Source organism: Alnus glutinosa, chromosome 1 (genome assembly GCF_958979055.1).
Source record: "Alnus glutinosa chromosome 1, dhAlnGlut1.1, whole genome shotgun sequence".
Classification (NCBI taxonomy): domain Eukaryota; kingdom Viridiplantae; phylum Streptophyta; class Magnoliopsida; order Fagales; family Betulaceae; genus Alnus; species Alnus glutinosa.
In genome coordinates, this window is record NC_084886.1 from 16,194,751 (window position 1) to 16,217,235 (window position 22,485).

General features: G+C 35.2%; 1 protein-coding gene across 2 annotated transcripts; it reads right to left on the minus strand.

Annotated features, from left to right (window-relative positions):
- On the minus strand, positions 1 to 20,654 carry LOC133874624 (putative ion channel POLLUX-like 2). Of its 2 annotated transcripts, XM_062312506.1 has the most exons (25): positions 20,366 to 20,654; positions 19,136 to 19,212; positions 13,307 to 13,416; positions 10,897 to 11,183; positions 10,104 to 10,175; positions 9,901 to 9,976; positions 9,677 to 9,775; positions 9,451 to 9,605; positions 9,253 to 9,357; positions 8,023 to 8,109; positions 6,732 to 6,816; positions 6,492 to 6,639; positions 5,883 to 5,959; positions 5,713 to 5,793; positions 3,823 to 4,017; positions 3,624 to 3,737; positions 2,546 to 2,638; positions 2,306 to 2,432; positions 2,167 to 2,243; positions 1,968 to 2,015; positions 1,794 to 1,863; positions 1,630 to 1,703; positions 677 to 787; positions 512 to 609; positions 1 to 423 (listed from the first exon to the last, which is right to left on the minus strand). In XM_062312506.1, exons 1-25 carry the CDS (start codon positions 20,449 to 20,451, stop codon positions 420 to 422), a joined length of 2,556 nt encoding a protein of 851 aa, XP_062168490.1. In that variant the 5' UTR covers positions 20,452 to 20,654; the 3' UTR covers positions 1 to 419. The 2 variants fall into 2 exon arrangements, with proteins under 2 accessions (XP_062168490.1, XP_062168483.1); XM_062312499.1 differs by having other exon boundaries at positions 1 to 609.
- Between the last annotated feature and the right edge of the window lie 1,831 nt (positions 20,655 to 22,485).

Sequence of the window (22,485 nt, forward strand, 5' to 3'; positions counted from 1 at the left end):
TAAAAAAACAATGGTTGATTTTCATTACCACGTTATTTCAGTTGTTATGGTACTCGTATAAGAGTCTACAAAATAACATTATTCATATTGGTATATGCGTCCTGAATTCCAATGTACTGTCTCCACTTTCCTTCCCCTTTTTGTTATATTCCCCTTTCATAGTACTAATTCAATCCTCTTTAAAGGATATACAACCTTTCAAATTCATCAATTTTGAGAGTGCACCACCTCAAATAATTAACCTATGTAAAACAATAATTTGAATGGGAAATCTTTTAGAAGACTGGAAAATGAGTAATCAGCTAAAATTCACAATAAAAATGATAAAAATTTAGAGAACACTACTTCACAGTCAAAACTTCCTTTGCTTCGAATCTTTCGCTATTCAGTCTGCTATGAAGAAAATTCGTGTGATAGTTTCAGCTGAAATTCATACAAGATAGTGACATTGATGCCCCTGCAACAATGGAAAAAGAAATAGGGAACACGAAGATTGAACTGTATATCTTACAAAATGATCGGTTGTTCTCCCTCAAGCTCAGATATAACTATTAATGAGTCTGCCAAATCAAGGGAGAGGGGTTCTGACTTGGGAATTGGGTTAATTACCTGCAATAACATAAGGTTGAATAAGATTCCTAAACAATTTTTATTCAAAACCAAATTAAGATTATACCTTCTGGTTGTTTTTCATGTAACCTATGGCAACTTCTCGCCGTAAATATGCTCTTTCAGTGAGCTCAGAGAATGAGGGATTCTCGCCTTCTTTCATGTAGAGGCTAATATCCTATCAGGAAAAGAGAGAGGCAAGTAAAATATGCATTTACAGTGGATCAATGGGTTGTTTATCACATAGATTGTTACCGTTGGAAGATCTCTGGTTACGGCAGAATATTAACACAATCAACTTGCTTTTAACTAACAGCTGAATTTTGTTCCAATCTCTTCGATAAAAATAGCAATGCACATACCACAGTGGCTCAAGGGGTTTGATGAATAGTAGCAATAGTGGTCACGAATGATGGTTGACACCATCACTGGTCATAGACTAGAGATTTCCAATATGTTTAAGAGGGAAATAGTAGGGATGAAAACCATTTGATCTATTTGTGAGCATCTCTAAATTTAAGTGATGATTTAGAACGTTAGCAGTCCCTTAAAGGTATCTAGTTGAAGTTCTTTTCCTAGCAATTATGCTGATAATTTCAAGTTCACCTATTCTCTGCTTTTGTCCACTCACCTATCGTGATAGCAATATGACAGATCATCCAAAAAAATATGACAGATCAGGCCTGGAGAAGTTATCCCATCAATTAAATGATACAACAAACAATTTGATAATTACCTAAGCCCACATACCAAGTCAAATAACATCAGTAGTCTGTGCCAAGTCAGGTGCTGTGACAATCTTTTTCTCACCCTTCTATTCTACAATCTAATTTGTAAGTACACAAAACAAGAGAATAACCAGCCTTTGTTCTATACCGCAACCAAGGCAGCACCTTCTCCTGGTAAATACACCAAAGATCTTCTAATCCTTAATCACCTCATTATCATTGATTCAGAAAAATCAATGTACTACAGAAAGTCATTAAACACACACACACACACACACACACACACAATTACCTTCACATATATTTCATCACCCTCTGCATTCAGAATGTCTTTCCAAACCTCATTCAGCTCATTATTCTGTGCCACTGCTATGCAGGAACATATAATTACTACCTAATATAAAAGTACAACTTTATAAAAAAATTTGACAGCAGGTAGAATAGAAGGTTCAAGACCTTGAGCTGTAACGAGGCTCATTACTTCCTCTGCTGCTATGTAAGTCAAGGATGGCTTGATTCTGGTAATCTGTAGGATTCACAAGATTTCAGTATATATTTATGTTGAAAAATACTATAAAGGCTTACAAAGTTTCATACAAGAAAAAACTATGTCTGCAGAAGAAGTATTACTTGTTTGCCCAATTTCGAGTCAACAATCTCTGCGACCAGATTTTGCACCTGCAATACAATCATTCATCATCTTACTTCTCGTCTCACAAAATTTCACGGTTGCTACGACTCTCATACTAATAAATCCCAGAAATTAATATTGGGAAATTGGATGTGGGGATCAATAGGATAAAAGTTAATGTAAGTGATCTATTTTCACCTTCACTCCAAGCTTTTTGCAGATACTTTCAGCAAGGAGAAGCGAATATGCGGAATGTTTGTCTACCCTGGTCGGATCTGAAGACAGGATAGTTAATGCAAGGTAACCTTCAGCTAACTGAAACATCATGCATCATTACCTCCAAGTAGCCACTCTCTATCAGATATGACAACAATTGACACAGGAACATCTTCGCCATTGTTGACTGAATTTTGAATGTTTACTATGGTTTCCTTCAAGGTATCATAGTTCATGGGGTTTCCAATCTGCAGCAGAAAAAGGATTAGAAAGAAAGCAGGAAAAGGAAAAAAAAAAAAAAAAAACGAAGAAATTAGGAGACAATGGTTCAACTCTGTGGGTTGACTGAGTGAGTCGGTACCCTATGAGAAACCCGGACGTTTTTGAGTTTGCCTTGACCAGCAATCTTTCTTGCCCTGTTCCTGTCATCTAATGGTGCATCTGACAATATCTCCTGCATACATATAGGTAGAGATAAAGAGCTATGAACCATAGATGAATGCATGTATGATCTAGAACCTGAATGCGAAACCATGTTCCATCAAGCCTCAATAATTAACAATGATGTTAATTCTTTTGTGGTTCCCAAAGTAATATCCCTATTGTTTGTCAAACATATATTTTCTGAAGGTAGCAATCATTTGGTGGCAAAGTGCATCTTAGAGAGGAGTTATTTTTAACTGATTGACAGCAAAAAGGTAGGTCACCAATCTGGCCATCCTCAGTAAGTGATGCATATTGGCTGTCAAGTTTCCGGTGGGAAAATTCAACAATTGAATATATTAAGTGAAGCACAATAGTATCTTTGATATGGACTAGAGGGATATGTATTAATGACATACCTCCGCCCCAATTTATATTCTTTTGATGGGAAATGACAAGATTATTAATAAAAGATAAAAAGATAGTAATTTCCCTAGGATATCCTCTACTTTATATCATAGTTGACATGACTTATAATATAAACACTAGTTTGGTTCTTAAAAAAAGATAAGGTTATATAGGAAATTGAGGAATCCAAAACTTCCAATTTTAGAAATAGACATGTATATTGGGACATCTGAAAATAGAAAACAGAACAATTAAATTGAGACAGAGGAGTACTTTACAGAAAGACCTGCAATAATTAAAAGCTAGTATGAGTATATATATACATTCTTCATCGAATCATATAGATCGTTCTGACAATGAGAGAACACAACTCAACTGAATTATCAAGAATATATCCCAAATCACTAACCATAACATTTTTACAGAAATTATCGTTGTAGGTGTATCACAGGCTCAACCACTATGATAACAAATGCCTCTCCGTGGTGCATGTAAGTAGCCTAATTTTTACTTCCTCAAACTCCAAGATTTTATGTCTAATAAATGTACAAGTTCATAGCATATAGTAAACACAGAGTGACGGTTCCAAATGGAATATACGAGGATACCACTACACTGCCAGGTCCAAGATAATTATCATATTCTTCTATCATCTCTACAACATCTGGGCGCCACCCAATCAAAAGAATGTATTCTTTTGGTCCAAGATTCCAGTCTGATGCCTGCATTCATGGACAAAACATTACCCATACTTACATCAAAGTGACATCCAAATCTCTTCAAAGCATCTGTTTAGGGAACACTTACTTTGGAACCTGATTTGTTGGGACGTATCACAATATTTTCCAGTCTTCTTTTTTTCACTTCAGATGTAAGATTTGCATTATCACCATTATTTTCTAGAACCACTTGATTTTCAAGGGAACCACTTCCTTGTTTGACAATGTTTACATATGCAGCACGTAGTTTTCTCGTCCCATTAACAGGTGAAATAAACAAAATCTAAAACAGCAAAGTAAAATAAGTTTTAGAGTATACAAATAAGATCCAATGATGGAATGTCAGGAACTCAGTCATCAAAACAAAACATTAAACAATTTATTGGTAAACTTATATTTCATCATAACAAGAAAAAGTAATCAAATTTGAATTAGACAATCAATCATGAACAGATCAGAAACACAACAGTGTAATGAATAAAATTTGATGCAGACTATATGTTAAATCACCACTTATCTCAAAAACTTAAGCTGATAGGAAAAGGTAAATTTAATAATTTAATCAATATTTTAACACTCCCCCTCCCGTGTGGGCTCATACTCTTTTTTTAATAGGTGAGGCCCAACACGTGAAATATTTAATTGAAATGGGAGGTAAATGAAGGAGACATGGTTCGAACTCAGGACCTCTGCTCTGATACTATGTTAAATCATCACTTATCCCAAAAGCTTAAGTTGATAGGAAGAGGTAAATTTAATCATTTAATCAATACTTTAACACTATGGTCTCGCCAGCATCATAGAATCTTATTTAACAAATTAGCAGGTAAGCAAGCGTAACACTGTTTGCTGTAATTGCTGATATTCAGCATTGTAATTATGGTTTTCCTTTCTATAAATACAAGAACCCTCACAAAGAGAGGTATTCAGTCCAATTGACAAAGGGAACTTACCACCCACAGGAGGAGTGTCCATGAGCCCCTGTTCAAATATAAAATCTGAAAACTCCCTCATAGCTGAAGAGTAACTAGTATCTCCTGATCTCTCACTTGGATATTTTTATGGTGGAAAATTGTTTAGTTTCCATGTGCAATCCCAAAGCATGCTTTTATACTTTCATTGACAATCAAAACTAGATTTGTTATCCTAGATAGGATGCTGAAATGGGGATATACAGTTGACTCTTAATGTGTGTTCTGCAGGAACTGTATTGAGAGTAGAGATCACCTCTACTTTGAATGTGGATTTACTAAAAGACTGTGGAGGGAAGTAATGAGGAAATGTATGAGGGGTGCTCCTAAAATGGATTGGGAATTGAAGAAGCTAAAAGGAAAAAGGGTTAAGGGCAGTAATATGCAAGCAGGTACTGGGGGCAAGTGTATACCCTATTTAGTTGCAAAGAACTACATAATTTTTAGAGGGCAAGTAAACTCTGAAGAAAGCATAATGAAGGCCATTTTATGGGATGCAAAAAATAGTGTGTTTTCTAAGAAGGGTTTTAAGAATTCTTTGTTGAATAGAGTTCTTTGTTTTGTATCGGGAATTCCCCTTTCTGTTTTGAGCAAATGAGCAGTGTGCTGTAAAGTTTTGAATGAGTGGTTAGGAGTGAGTTAGAAGTGCTAAGAGTGTGAAGTTGTTTGCTGTGTACTGAACTTTATTACTTATTGAGAATGACTTATTGATCCAAAAAAAAAAAAATATAAATAAAACCACTCAACCATAAGTACACTTTGGAATGCATACTCTCACCTCCTAAATTGGAAAATTAGTGAAATGAGGAATTTCGATTTTTTTTTTTGTCATCCAACCTTGGTCTAAACATATAAACAGAACCATTCAACCAGTCAAACATCTGAAAGAGGAAGATCTGTACGATCAGTTTCACAGGTCACAAGAAATCTCCAAACCATGGTGCTAATCTTATTTCCAACAAAGAGGAACATAATACTAAGTTTAGAAATCCATAGTATCTACGTACTTTATCAGTTTGCTGCAGAACTTCATCATCATTTGGGTGGAAATATATCTTTCCACTCCGATAAAGACCACAAACAACTGCCTGAAACGAAATCCATTCAGAGAAAGGGTCAAAACAAGTAGACCTATATAAGCTCTCTACAAGCAAAAAAAAGTTACATTTGGAATTACCTCTTGAAACCCACGCCTTATCTGCCTATAGTTCATTCCAGCTAGATCAGGAAAGCTGCAAAGATTAAATACATTTTCTGCAATGAGTAAACATAATACTAATTAGTGTTTTGAGTACAAACTACAACATTTGTAGATGGAAGAGTAATCACACTTGAAAAACAATGAATTGCTTCTGACAGCTGCATCATAAATACTATATGATATAGGCGCAACTTCGTTTGGGTTGAATCAAGATGGAACTCATGTAACCACCCCAGAACTGAAATGGGAGATGATTCCATCAACCCAAAATCCAAACTAACCTGATAAGGAAACAACCATTTCAATGCAAAGCAACCCAAATGAGATTGAAATAGGGTGTTGAAGTGATAGTTTGTTACTAGTTTTGTTTATAAATCTGAAGAAAACCAACACATTATTTGGTGGGGCCATTCCAAATAAATTGAGTACCAGCATTCAACTGAATAATAAGTCTAAAATTCTGATTTAGAATGTTATAAGTAGAGCCTTCAATGATAGAGTATTGAATAGATAGGCCACCAAAATTTGTGCGAGAAACTTCTATAAGTGTACTGTATCATAATCCTTAGAGAATTTGTACTGTACTTTGATAATTAAGCAAGTGCCTGTAGATCTTTATGAGCCCCTTCTGTCGAGAGCACTGAACAAATAACTTGGATGCAACATTTTCTACTGGCTCTACTTTCAATCCTGTTATTGATCTTAAGAGCTCACATGTACTGGGACTTGACACCTGCATTCATTAAAGAGGATATATTCAACTCAGAAAAACACAGTAAATCTTAGAATATAGTCTCAATTAGAGGCTACCAATAATTAGTCTACCTCAACAATGGTGGGGACAAATTCCATCTTCGGGATTGGTTGAAGGGCCAGTACAGATAGAAATGCATCAGTATCAACGTCATACCTAATCAATTGAGGATCTAGAGTCATTAAAACTCAATAGTGAAATTTTAAGAATCTTCGCTGAAGTAAAAATGTTATTACTCTACACAAAATAATCCAAACAGCTACAGATATAGATGAGTAAAGAGGGGGCCCTAATCAGTGCTTCCAATTGTGTCTTAAATCAGATGCGATCATGCCAATTCTTAATCACAACCAGCATCCTTTACAGCCTTCCCCCTTTATTTTCGAGATCCTTCAATCAAAGTTGAATAATTTGTTGCTAATCATTGACAAAGCTTCTTAACCAATTTATTTCGTCCTACTTGTTTGATAAAACCAAGTCCTCATTCACCAATGAATTTAGATTTAGCTCTATCATTATTATCCTAATAGATCACCTTAACCTAATCTTTTGAGAAGGAAGGAGATAGTGAAATAGTTAGAATCATCCAGGTAGAAGGAAATAAATGACAGCATAATCAAACAGTTGAAGGGTGAGAGGAGTGCTAAAAATGGCACAGGGTGAGACAATGAAAATAATTTAAAAGTCCACTTTTCAAAAAGATATGGCTCTCATGTTGTAATGAGATTTAAATAGTATAATTTGTAGCATTTGAGATGCAAATTAATTTAAGGTGTATTAATTAGAACAAATTTTACAGGCACTATATAATTCAATCTGAAAATTTCAAGAAAATAACCACTGTCAATAATCTTAACAAGATTATGCATTCTTAGCAAGTGATCTTAGTTGCTAAATTGATGAACAGGAGTCATATATTGAGATGTCTAAAATACTAAAAACAAAGCTTCAATATAACACCAAGGAATGTCCATTAATAATTATATCTGCTTTCAAAAACAACATAAAAATGCAACGGCACAAAGTATAATCCACTCCATTTTGAGACAGAAAATCACCACTATATGTCTTTGCCTAAAGCAATCCAAAACAAATTTGCTCTCATGAATTTCTTCATTATCAAGCTAGTATACCTTATGTTTACGTGATGATTCAAATCTGGATAATAATGTAACAAGCAAATGCTTAGAATTTAGCATTCCCCCATAACTCTTATTAATATAAAATATATTCCATTAATGGCAAAGCAAGTTTGGTGTATCCTTGGACAATCAATTGATACAGAAGGCAAGCGGCTTTTAACCAAACTGTAGATTAAATGTCAAAAGCCCAATCAGCTCTTTTAAGTTATCAGGTTCTTACCTATCTCCCTTTGTTGGCAGTATAATTATTGCACGAGCTTTATTGGCTGCAGCTCTTTCAAATGAATTTGTTAAGCTAAGGCTGCAACTGTGAAAGTATATCTAAAGGTAAGAGATGGAAGCAATTCAAATTTGGATAAGTATATCTAATCCAATTACATTTCATATCATCTAGTCATTTAAATACTTAAAAAGCTGAAACCAGACTGACAAGCGATGATATCTATGATTGATAAAGTCCCCATTCCCAAAAGAAACTAGCTTTTTGAGAGAAACAGAAAGGATTTGACAAAAGTCATTCAAGCAGTCAGCCTTTAATAATAAAGCACCACTTGGTTCACCTTGTCAGAAAAAATCTATAAATTGCTTGATACATATTGTACAGGTAGCATCCAATCTGAATAGTGGGCACCATACATGTTTTACAAATAAAGCAACATCAAATGTCCGCAGGTGTTTTATTCAATTTAAAGTCATCCAGATCAGCAAAAGCAACATAGAAAAAGGCATATCCATCATGGTTAATTGAATGGTTATTTTAAATTTGTGACGGAATTTGGCTACAAAAGTAACAGGCTTACGCTTATACTTTTAAAGTAGCTATTTCAAGAATTTCAGCTTCTGTTGAATGATTTTTGCAAATAATTTCAATACTACTTCTTGTTATCGTGCACAACAATAATGAATAATACGGAATCGAAAAAGAGAAAGAGCAAGAGAAAATTGAGACACAGATTCACGTGGTTTGGCAATGTGTCTATGTCCACAGGAGTGTGGCTATATTTTTCACTATATGATTTAGGGTTACATCATAATATATAAGAAAACCATAATTATACGGACGTATTTTGGAAAATCCCAAAATACCTTGTACCGTACTGCGAGGGCGTTGCCCCCGCACCCCCACAACCTATTTGTCCCCAGGCCAACATAAACTTAATTACACTCATATTACTTTCTATGCCTGAGAAAATATGAGCCACTTGTTCCAACATGTAGTAATTAGGATTTTTTTTTTTTCCTTTTTTATTACAGCTTACTTCTTAGTTTAGGATATCTCTCAATGGAAACTGGGAAAAAATAAAAAATAAAAAATAAAAATATCAAGGGATTCCAAACCAAGAAAGTAATAATTGAGGAAACTCTAGGCACATTCCCAGTGAAGAGAAAAGTGGGTGCTTTCTTCAAGTTACTGGCATGATTAGAAGAAAGGAAATTACTCAGTAATTACCTCTTTGTAAGGACATCAATATGATTAAGATCTTTAGCAATATTGTCAACTAGTTTGTCCATCTGCTTCCTTGGAAGATCAGACATAAGAAGAATTCTCTGCCTCCTGTAATTACATAGAAAAGAGGTCAACAGGAGCTGGAAATTTAATCATAAGATACTGATATAGAACCAAACTGGCAGTACAAGACCAAATTACCTAGCTGTAGCAGTACCTAAGCGGACAGAAAATTCATGATACTTATTTAGCTGCTTTAGTATGAAATTCAGATGACTGTTCACTCCACATACAATGATATGATCAGTCTCCATTACTTGCAGTTGGGCCCCTTCTCTGATCCTTTGCATATTGTTCTGTTGAAAAAAGTCAAAAGGATGCCAGGTACGTATAAGCAAGCTTCAGTAAATGTTTTTCAATAGCTTACTCTAAACTGTTCTGTCATTGTGCTCAACAGGCGAGTGTAAAACAATATGCCCCATATCGCAAGACTAAAGCCAATAGCACGTTCAGCACGCGTCCTTTGCTGCAACACATAAAGATGCTATTTTAGTAACAATGCCTACAAAGTTATGATGACATAGGCAATTCAAAAGCAGTGGCAAATTAGCAAGTTAACCAAATTATCAAATTCACAAGCGACTATCATACTTTTAAATGAGTAGATGATGAACACAGGCATGCCCAAGCCTCCCAGCAGCAGTCCTCAAGAGATTGCGAGCTACCCCTATTTTATTCAACGTTGGACATACCTTAGTTAGCAAACAAGCATAAGATGACCGCCTACCAAATGAAAAGTGCAACCACTAAGGACACATCAAAATTTCTTCCAAAATTGGTAGATTTTAGGTTACCTGAATTTGAAGAACAGGATACCACCAATGACAACGAATGAGAAGCATGCTACAAGGAGCACTACAAAGATCCTATGAAACATCAATAGTACAATCCAGCACATCAATTAGATAATTAGGACATAAAGACAGTTGTGAATTCATGAAGTCATCCATTGAGTATACAGCAGACGTAAAAGCAGAATATTGGCAACATCTATGAACTATAACAAGTGGCAAGCATATATTAACAAAATTAATCTGATCACTGAAATTTAGACTATAGGAGAGGCATTACAGATATCAAATCAGAGTGAACCTCTTTCGGGTCATGGAGTTTTTTCAACAAAATTCTTCACTGTCCACATGAGGAAGGTGCATTCTTTGCCCATAGAGCTAGAGGATAACTACTTTTTTTCGGAATTAGAGTGACAGTAAACAACATTTGATAAAATTGCCTTTTGACATTCTTTAGTCTACCCCAAGACATTAAGCTTCTCCTTTGAAACCTACGTGATGATCATAACCCCAACATTGTCATTCTCCTAAAGCTGCCAAGTTTTCCCCAATTTTCCAAAGACAGATGAATGCTTGCACAAAAGAATTTTCTTGGTCGGCATGCACAATGGAATTGAGTATGGCTTCAAATTATAATTGAGGATCAATAATCAATAGGTAGCATTGGTTGCAAGGAAGATTGGATAATATTGTTAAAAAAACTGCCATGAAATCATCTCAACAAATCAAGAATTTACTCATGGAACAGTTGATAAAAAATTCACTGGCTAGTGAACAATGAATATCTTTCACTTACGTGGCAACATTTTTCTCAAGTCGGACATCGAGTAAGTACAATAACCGTGAAATGCTCCATCTAATATCTTGAAATGAAGGCAAGGACACATCCAATTGAAGAGGCCTGGGTTTATTCAGGGAATTAGATGCACAAGCAAAAGGCAAGCTTGCTGCCCCAAAAGTCTGAACCACAGAGGGAAGAATTCGTTGGACCATCTCTATCAATGAATTAGCAAAATTTATCTGTGTCAGTCTCAGTATGAAATAGAATGACATCGACTCCATCATGATCTTAGCTTGATAATCCTGCACAGAGCATTGCATGAAGACATTTACCACATATTTTTAACACCAGCAGCACAGCCAACGTATCAAACGTATAAGTTGAACCTCATTGGTTCTCCTTCACCCAAGAGGGTTATTCCAGAATGAGTTCAAACAAGTTTTCATGGTAAAACTCATTGTTAACAGAGAACAAGCAACTAAATCAAGTATCTAGATGAATTCTTGGCCAATAAATAAAGAGTTTGAGGAGCAGTTCCAAGGGTCATAAAACTAGGTGCAATCTTCCACTCATCCAAAAAAGCAGTCAAAATAGATGACCAACACAGTTTATTGTACCAGTCAATAGATTAGAAAGTTATGGAATTCAGATCATCTTAAGCTTAAAAAAATAAAATCACCAATGGAACATGGACTTTGACATGCATTTTCTTGCAAAGATTAGGGGTCTTGCATGCATGGCTCAAACTTGAATTATTTCAAGAATTTTTTTTTCCTTTTACTCTCTTCAACTTTACAACTCTTCCAATAACTTCAATCTTCAGAGAAGCAAGTCCATGATTGTAGTTGTACATGGAATTTTTCTATTAGTCAATTTCAGCAAGATATCGCATAGAAATTATCAAGACAGTGTCTGAAAAAAGTTGAGCTGATCATTTGACCCAACTTTACAGGTACATAACAAGGCCTCGTTAACTTGTTCAAGTTTCATCAGCTCTTCAACACATAGATCAGTTAAAGAATTTGGAAGCCACCCAAAGCTTATGAATCTCCTTGAAGTAGCTGTATATCTCTCTCTTACAAGATCTAAAACTTCTGGATTGATTATCCATCATTGAAGATCCCAAAATAAAGAGGAAGCTAATTTCCTGACCAGATATAAGTCAATGTTACTTCTTCTTTTTTTAATTACTTAAAAATAATTATGCCACCTTCTTCATGTTAGCTTTTATTGAATATGTCAGCATCATCCTCATTTTGCTTCTATTTTTTTTTCTTTGTTAGAGGAATTTACTTTCAACATTTCTTCTGTCAGTTTCTTCTTTGAGACACTTACCATCGCCGCTAAACATTAAAATATACAAACACTAGTGTTGTCTCCTCTTACTCTGTACATTTGTATTCCACCAGATGCTCTACAGCAAACTGTCCATGCATAGATTTTGGATTACAATTAAAGAACATATGACTATAGATGCATCGAATATCATCCTTTACAGCTTCCTTCTGCACAGGAATGTCTAGGACACATTGATAGGTTAAAGAAGCGTCTTATGCCACCTTTAACTGGCATGTATACCAAGTTATTTTCTTCTTTTTTCTCGCAGATTCCCAACTTTCTTCACTTTATCCCTATTGTGTTTTTACTGCATACAGATTTATCAACTTCTATCATTAACCCTGCCACACAACCCGCTCCACCCCAATCCAGAAGAAGGGAAAAGAAATCACAATACTAATCCCCCAATGCCATCTGACCGAGTACCGCCACTACCAAATGGTAGCCAGTGATAAAGATCTGGCATTAACTTATAATCTTGAGCTCAGGGTTCCTTGATGAGTCATTATGAAGATGTTATTATTATAATTGGCACGTTTCTGCCAATATAATATTCCTTTCTTGCACTGACACGTGCTCCATAAAAACCTAAACTTCATTCTTCTACGAGTTGAGATGAGGTTAATACCAAGGATTCCATACACCATTACTTCAACCCTTACTTTCATAATTCTAGAATGCAAACATAAACACAAAGTGATAAGCAATTTCACAGCATTATTTTTTCAGTCAAGTTCAGTCATCTTTACTGCTATTCCCCACCATAACAACTGAGATGATGGGAATACCATTAGAGTTTTTACAATCTAGTCAACCACAAGCATTTAAACAAGAAACTGTGAACCAACAGATATAAATATCATCGCAACAAAGATTGCATTAATGTGATTTTGACTGAAGAAATCGGAAGCACTATAACTGGCAAAGGAAAAAAAAAAATCAAATATTTAAGTCCTCGCAGTGAAGTGAAAGAACATTATGCAACTCAACATTCTGAACATAAAATCACTACCTAGAATTCAACATATCCAGAAAAAGAAAACAACAAAAAATTATCTGTATTCCGAATCCTTCATTAAATGCTTACCTGAGAACCATTATTCCAGTCAAATTTGGCATTCAAGTCATCAGAAACATTTATGTGCACAGTGGAGTCTAACCTATCCCCAGTACTTGGAGAATTGGCCCCCCATTTCCCTGTAAAGATATTGTCATAATTATAAAGTGATTAGGCACCAAAAAAATAATGTGGTTAAAATCCAACTATGGACCATTGGAGAATATACAGCATATTTATGGAATCTCATAAATGAAAAAAACTCAAGCATCTCCCACTTCAAACGAATCTGACACATATGACCCCAAAGTTCCCCTTCCTAATTGAACTTATGGAATTGGCGGATCATACACCAACTGATCACTCATCCCAAAAGACTTATCGAAGTTCACAGCAGGGAACATACACCACGTGATTCGTCAATCATTGATGTTCATGAGACTTCATGAAGTTAAAATATATATATAGAAAAAACAAAGTAAACTAATAGAGTGTTGTGCAAAAAACCACAATTACGGCAAATAAGAAAAGAAAATCACACACAATAACATCAGGATTTACGTGGGTCTTGGGTTTTTTGGGTTTCTTTTTATGGGCTAGTTTGATTGTTCTTATGTATACTATATGTATATTTAGGGGTGCCTAACGCTTTTTTTAATATATTTTTATTACTTATCAAAAAAAAGGTTTACGTGGTTCCCTTAATGTGAGGTACGTCCATAGGCGGAAGCGATCACGAATAAATTCACTATTAATGGAGTACAAAATTGTGAAGAGAAAATCACTTAGAACCCAAAGCCCCAATACACCCAAATCTCACTTTGTAGTGATTCCACCTCTTTCGGCATACTAACTACTAAAGCAAAAGAAATCACATCCTCAAATCCATACATATCTGATGCTTTTCGATACATTTCCCTATGCTTTTTGCTAAAGAATAAGGCTCTTCTTGGTGTTGTGAGTCTCTTGAAAATTGTTTGTCATCACATATATTCATGGGTTAACTCTAATCATCAAACTTCACCTCCACGACTTGTTTCCCTTTTTGGCTGTCAGTTGATACTTCATCCTCAGCTTTTCTTAGCATATAGGCCTCATAAAACAACACATCTCTACTAATAATTTTCTTCTTTGAAACTGGATCTCATAACCTATAGCCATTAACACCAACATTTTTTTTTTTTTAATAAGTAATGGAAATTTTATAAAAAAGTATAAGGTGCTGCTAAGTACACAAGCAGTATACAAAAAAAGCACCTAACAAAAACCCAAAGAAAACAATAGAAAGCCACAAAACTCAAAAAGCCCTCAAACCCGACAAGCGCTCCAACCCGAAACCCAGAAAACACCAAAAGCCCTCTGACCCGAAACCCACACCAACTTCCAAACTAGGACATATACACTTTCTTGACTTTGGATCTAATTCCGACTTCTCTTCACTTTGCACTTAAACATATGCAGGACACTCAAATATTTTCAAAATTGAATAGTCAACCAATTTATCTAACCATACTTCTTTTGGAACCTTGAACTCAATCATTGCAGATAGAGATCAATTGGTCACGAAGCATGCATAATTAACTACCTAAGCCCAGAAACTCTTTGAGCCTGCATTCTGTTAAAGTATTGATTAAATGATTAAATTTATCTCTTCCCATCAACTTAAGCTTTTAGGATAAGTGGTGATTTAACATGATATCAAAGTCAAAGGTCTTAGTTTGAACCTTGATTCTGTCATTCACCCATTTTCAATTAAGTATTCAACGCGTTGGGCTTCACATATTAAAAGGGAATTTGAGCTCACACGTGAGGAGGAGTGTTAAAATATTGATTAAATAATTAAATGTATCTCTTTCTATCAGTTTAAACTTTTAGGATAAGTGGTAATTTAACACATTCAACCTCATGCATCTCGCCTTTTCCAGCAGTGCTCTGTTCATCCTTTTAGCAACTTTGTTCTGCTGTGGAGTCCCTTTAATTGTCAAGTGACCAAAAATGCATTCTGTTTGCAGAATTCAGTGTCTTTCTCCAATCTATTATCGGATCTCAAATACTTTACTTTTCTTCCAATCTGATTTTCCACCTGCGCTTTCCACTACTTGAAAATGATAAAAACCTCTTACTTGTGCTTTAAAAAATAAACCCAGACCTTTCTTTCAAAATCATCAATGAAACTGATAAAATAATACACACCTCTGTTCAAAGACACTACTGCTGGTCTCCAAACAGCTAAGGGAACAGAGTCAAGAACACCTTTGCTTGTATGAGACGCCACCTTAAAACTGACTCTTCATTGCTTCTCATACACACAGTACTTGCAAAAACCCAATTTACATGATTTCACACCTTCCAACAAAATCCGCTTGTGAAGCTCAAACATACTACGCTCGCCTAAATGGCCAAGCCGCATATGCAAGAAAACCGTATCATCATTATCTGGTTCTGCCAAAGTAGATGTTGCAGCTCCACCTGTAACTGTGTTCCCGAGTAACTTATACAAATCACCAATTATGTTACCCTTGATTACCACCAAAGCACCTTTAGTTATTTTCATAACTCCAATTTTTTGTTGAATAACCATAGCCCAAATTATCCAATGTGCCTAAGGAAATCAGATTTTTCCTAAGGTCTCGAACATATCTAACATTAGTGAGTGTCCTCACAACCCCATCAAACATCTTAACTTTATGGTACCTATTCCAATGGCCTTACACCTAGCATCATTAGCCATCAAAACAGTACCAGTATTGCAAGATTTAAATGTCTCGAACCATTGCCTATTCGGACACATATGACATGAAAACCCAAAACCCAAAAATCTATAAGAGAATTTGTACCTTATCAAATTGAAAGAAGATTTAAGCTAACCTTACTGTCATCAGATTCGTCATTGGCAACACTGACTAAATCTATGAAACTTTTCTAATTCTTTTTATCTTTCAGGCCTTGTTTCAACACCCTGCAAAATATTTTGTAGTGCTCTTTCTTGTGACAATAATAGCATTCCACATCTTTTGCATCTGACTAAGATTCTTCATCCTCTGCCAAACATGACTTAAACCGACACTACTTACCTCTGCCATTCTTTCCCTTTGACTTATCCCTTCCGCGCTTTAGCTCAAACCTCACCACAAGCCCATTAGCTTGATCATTGACAGGTTTTCTCCATGTTTCATGTGATAAGAGAGATCCAGTCAACTCCAGAGTTTCTTTTCCATACAACAATGCAGTGACCAAATGATCATAAGAAGGGAGAAGCAATGTCAACTGAAGTATCACTTTATCCTCTTCTCTTTCAATATTCACTCTAAAGTTCAACAACTGTGTATTCAACATGTTGAACTTGTTGAGGTCCTCTAGCAAATCTATATTTTCCTCCAACTGTAATTCATATAGTTGCTTCTTCACGAACAACTTAACCGTCAAATTCTTCACCATATACAGACTCTTTAATTTATGCCAAATTGACTATGCTTTATCCTCATCAATCACATTGTGAATGACTTCATCTGACAAATTAAGACAGATCGCACTAGCAACTTTCATTCATCTCTTCCCACTCATCATTCGCCTTATTCCGCCTTGTAGACTCCTTGATGAATCAAAAGATCCTTCATCCTCCTTTGCCAAAGAGAGAAAATGTTTTTCCCATTGAACTTCTCCACTTCATGCTTGGTACTCGTCATATTTACCGTCATCATCAATTTGAAATACCGAACCTTAGCTCTTATACCACTTGGAGTGGAAAAGACCACAATTACGATAAAAGTGACAAGACAATCACACACAATAACACCAAGATTTAAGTGTTTCCCTCAATGTGAAGTATGTCCACAAGCAGAGGCGATCACAAATAAATTCATTATCAAAGATGGAGTACAAAATTATAAAATTATAAAAAATAAAAAAATAAAAAATAAAAAAATAAAAAGAAAGAAAGAAGAAGAAGAAGAAAGAAATAAAGAGACAATAATACAAACTTCTCTTTTGCTGGGATAGAGTGGCGGCTGATATCTTTCTTTTTTTCTCTCATTGTACGTAGGGCCTCTCTTTTACGTACTAACGCTAACGCTCAAACCAAACAAAAAAAGATGCTTCTGCGGCACCTGCTTCTCTCACACTCTATTTGGCACTATGCAAAAATTGTGTCGTGAATGATTTGCCTTTCACAAGTCTTTTATTAGGGCCTAGCAAAGGTGCTTTAGTATTTTGTCTTCTACTAGTTTTATGTGGCATAAAGCAACTACTACGAGTTGGAATTGGTCTTCTCTTTTAGACCGACTTTGACTTCTTATTCTGGACGAATTTGGAGACCTATTTCAACCGACTTCAACTTCAATAACAGGGCATCAAGCAACAGTGGAAGAGAGGGAGAAATAGCTGCACTCTTTTCTCAGTTTGAGGTTTTTTCCTTCGTCTGACAACGTGAGAAAGAGACACCATGCAAACTCATCTCAATTAAAGGAGTGTCGGAGGGCAATGAGAATTAGAGAGATTTCCCTTTTGTCCTCTTTTGTGTGAGAGTGAGATTTGGGTGTATTCAAGTGTTGGGTTTTGAGTGTTTTCTCCATACTACTCTTTGTATTCCATCCTTTGATAGTGAATTTCTTTGGGATTGCTTCCACCTGTGGATGTATGCTTATTAAGTTGAACCACGTAAATTTCAGTATCCTGTGTGATTGGTTTATTTTCTATTCTGTTCTTTTCTGCTTCTTTGGGGATCCTATATTTATTGTCACAACAAATTGTCCCTTCTATAAGGTTTTATTATCGGTTAACCACAAGACTACAAAATCGTGTAGGACTTAAACAACAAGGTTGGCTAACTAAACACTTTCCTACTTGGAGAATAAAAGTCCACTAAGGGGCCCACGGACTTGATTGGTTTTAAGTCACCCAACGTCAACATAGAGTTTATTAGAGTGATCGAGCAACAAAGGCATCCGACCCAAATGATCATGGCAAACAAATAATGATAACGGATGATACTATTAATTCCCTTGCAAAATGCAAGAACGCTTCTAATTGGGAATCAACCTTATGGTTATTAAGGGCCAACATGTTCCCTAGTCAAGACAAGACATTGAATGGAAAAAAATAAAATAAATCAACTTAAAGGTAGTGGTTGGCATGACACCATTACAACATTAGATGAATAGTCAAAATGCATACTGCATCAAGTGGTACATCACCAGCCAATCAACATGTGATTGATCTAAGTTACTTTGGAAAACGGCAGCTATGATATATAGAGTGAGGGCAAACAGTTGTCAACGGGGCAAAAAAAAGTAGGCAACATCAACACATGAAGTTGCCCAACAAAAGGACCGCAAATAATCACATCAATAATAACCACAATGCAATAAATACTCCAAAGGAAGCTCAGTGAGAGACAGATGAGTGCAAAAGATTAACATAATAGAATATCTTTTGTAAAGAAATGAGGCATGAAATTGAAGCCAATCTCATAGCAAAAATAATACACAAAAATTTAAGAAAAAATAAATAAATTTTTGAAGATAATCAGCAAACATAGACCTGTAGGTACTCCCTAAGAAACAGACAAGAAGTGAATCACTTCCAGCACAAATCATATTGTCACCATAAAAAAACACAAAAACAAAGAAGCTAATGTGTCCTTAACCAAACAGTTGACAGTTAATTGAAAACCAGTAAGAACTACCCCAATATAGCATGATGACCTGTTTGAAACTATATACAAATGTGGACAAATATAAGTCAAGAACTTAGCAAGAATCATTTTATACGTTACAGGAACTGAATGGATTAATTTATCTCTCTATATAGACATGTACAGGGATAAATATATGTTCTGTTTTTTAGACAGCTTATACTCACCTCCATTGTGTATTATGGAACTGCATGCATGTATAGCCGAATGTTTGATCCACCAGAAGTGGCCTGGTATTGCTATCCTGAAAAGTATCAGGTCAATGTCAGCCTCTTATAGCTCCAGATCACAATAAAATTCATGAGAAAAAGCACTTCACGTATAACAAAACCTTTTTATAAATGTACATGTGAGCAATATTTGTCATCATTCAACAATAACAGGCATCAGCATAACACTTTCAGTTTATTATGCCATACGACACATGGTGATATTTTCCAGTGTAAAACGAGCAAAATTTCAATCATGATACTAAAGAATAATATTACATAAAAAAATTCAATGTAATACTCCATTATACCTGTTCTTCAACTATTATAACAGTTGGGAATAAACTAAACCTCACTCAACAAATTTTCTCCAAGAACAAATGCTTTTCTGAAGAAAAGAATCAGGTAACTAGATGAATGTGAAAATATTGCAGAAACAACAGGTGGCAGAAAGCCTGAAGAAACAGCCAAAACAGTGAGAGAGGTTGAGTGGACACATTCAGTGAACAAGCACGACGGTGAGATCATCGACCAGAACATTAGGCCAACTTTAACACTAGGAAAGAAGATCGACAAATTGGCTTTATGAATATCTCTCCTTAATTGGAGCCTCCTGCACGAATCCTTTTTAAACATTCAGCCCTATCTAAGAAGAGTCTCAAATGCCTTCTTAATGATCATATCCTTTCCTACTACTTTGATAATGGTATAAGCTCATAATCATAAATGCTTCCCGAAAACAAAACAAAAACAATTTCTTTCTTACTATAGAATATACACACACATATATCGACATCCCCCTCCGAAAAGAAAGGAATGTCTTTTGAATCTTTTCATTTCAAAATAATCAGGGATTCAACATGCAAGCGGTCAACCAATCTATATATGATCCTCTGTTCTAAATATAAATGAAAATTAGAATACTTCCTCAACTTCACAAATTTACGAGAGAGAGAGTGAAAATTTGTGTAAGTTAATGAACTATGGAGATAGTTTAATGGCATAGGTGGATATATGAACCAGGAAAATAAGCTCAGTGAATCTGAATGCAAAACTCAGGATAACACAGCTCTATAACTACAAAATGGATGTCAATGCCATATCTTTCAACTCAAATAATCGATTGAAAGACAAGTCCAGAAAAAAAATAATAGAAAAAGAAAGAGACTTTGGTCATGAATAATTCACCTCCTGGAAGAAGAAACCCGGTTGTGCCTTGGAACTCGGGAGGGTAAAATCCATGGCTGCGAGCTCTGCAGTTGACTTAGAAGCATCTCTCTCTCTCTCTCTCTCTCTCTCTCTCCCTCTGCGTTTGTGTGTGTGAGGAACAGAGAGTATCAGACTTTTGGATACAAAGCACAACAGAACGCGGTGGACTCACCAGTAATGTTTCTTTTCTTGGTGGGAAAAAAGAAACCAAACTAGAAAGTAAACTCGCTAGACAAATGTGCAAACTGCAAAAAAAGGTGGGAGGGACAGATAAAGGAGTCAAAAAACACTGAAACAAAGCACTGAGGAATTGATTAATTCATGGCCATGGGATTTCATTGATGTCGTCAAAAAGTCTGACCACTCCCTTTCTAAAGTCCACGACAGAATTTTACTGGACCACTGTCCTCCCAGCACTCCACCCGCTTCTCTTTTATTTTGTTTATGTTTAGAAAGCCAAATTCATTTTTATTTTCTTGTTCAAATACCCTTCACAATAAATTTTTTTATCAATTCTTTATATTATTTAAATATTCTTTTAAATTAATGTTATATAAAAAGAAAAAGCAAAAGAAAAACAGCCTTTTTTATTTATTTAATAAAATTAGGATGAGGGAAGCTTCCCTATAACATTCTAGCAGCTTCACTAAAGCATTTTTCCTTTCTTAAATATAGGAAAAATTCACAAAAATTTCCAAAAAACCACATGAAGCATATACAAATTCAGATACATGAATTTTGATAACAAAGTTAAAACTTTTGAAGAACTTTTCAAAACAAAAACCAGTTCGAAGGCGAGTCAACTCCTAAAATATCACCATAAAAGATTTTATGTTACAAATTGATCTACTTTTATTAAACCTTTGTAACTAGTGAATCAATTTGCAACCCCAATTAAAAAGAAAAAACCGTTCACCTCTTACCGCAGTAACTCCATAACATTTGACATTTTTCCATAATTATCACATTCACGAACAAATCTTTTTTGCTACAATCCATAAATATAATGGTTGAAGGAATTTCAGTGGGTTGATTGATGTAGAAGAAGGATATGAATCAAATTGTTTAAGCTTAAAGATATTTAGGAACATCTCTAAGAACAATGAAATATAGCCTCCACGCCTTATGAAATTTGTGGTTTAATGGTCTTATATGGTTGTAGAGAAACATAGGATTTAATGAGTAAGTCGATTAAGAAATTAAATAAGGTATGATTGTCTCCATCGAGTGAGACTTAACCTCATTCAAATGCAAACTAGGATTGCATAGCGGCGATTGAACATGGTTCGATCAATGGTCTTGATTCTCGCTTAATGATCATCTCAATCGAAACACGGTTCAATCAAGACTGCAATCGAGGCATTATGTGAAACACCATGGTTCAACATTGATTGAACAAGCTTCGATAGTGATTGCGATAGGGGCTTTCTATGAAAATTGTAAAATACTAAGATTCAGTTGGGTTTGAATGAGGTTCGATCGAGACATTTTGGTTTTTTCATTGAAACTTGAAATACAATATAGCTTCAATTAAGGTTGCGATCGCCAACTTATAATTTGCCAAACACATAAAATGTAACAAACTCTCCATTTAACAATTACGTGACAAAACGTGTATTTCCTAATACATAAGCAAACACATTAATTAAACGCATGGAAAACATGTTTGAAAACAAACCATTAGTTAGACATATATTGATTCAATATCAAATCTGCAGTAGAAAAATAAAGATATTTAACTATCACATAAAGTAACCAACAACCCCTCCTACTCTTCCTATCTTTTTGCCCAATTATTATTTTAATCGGATGTAATCCGGATCCAATTTAGGTGACAACTACAATTTGGCCCATATTTTAGTACGCTCTTAAGTTTTGATTGGCTTGGTGCACATTAGCAGAGAAAATTTTATATATTAAAAGACTTCACGTGGGGAAGTCACTGGTTTTTCACGTGGCTTTCACTAATGCCAGCGGTCGAGCACGTGCATTGCTCTACAATTTTCTTGCACCCAATAAAGCGGCAGATTATCCAAGAAAAGGTATACTACTTTAAACATTAATTAAACAAAGATAAACAGCATCCATTTCCCTTTTGT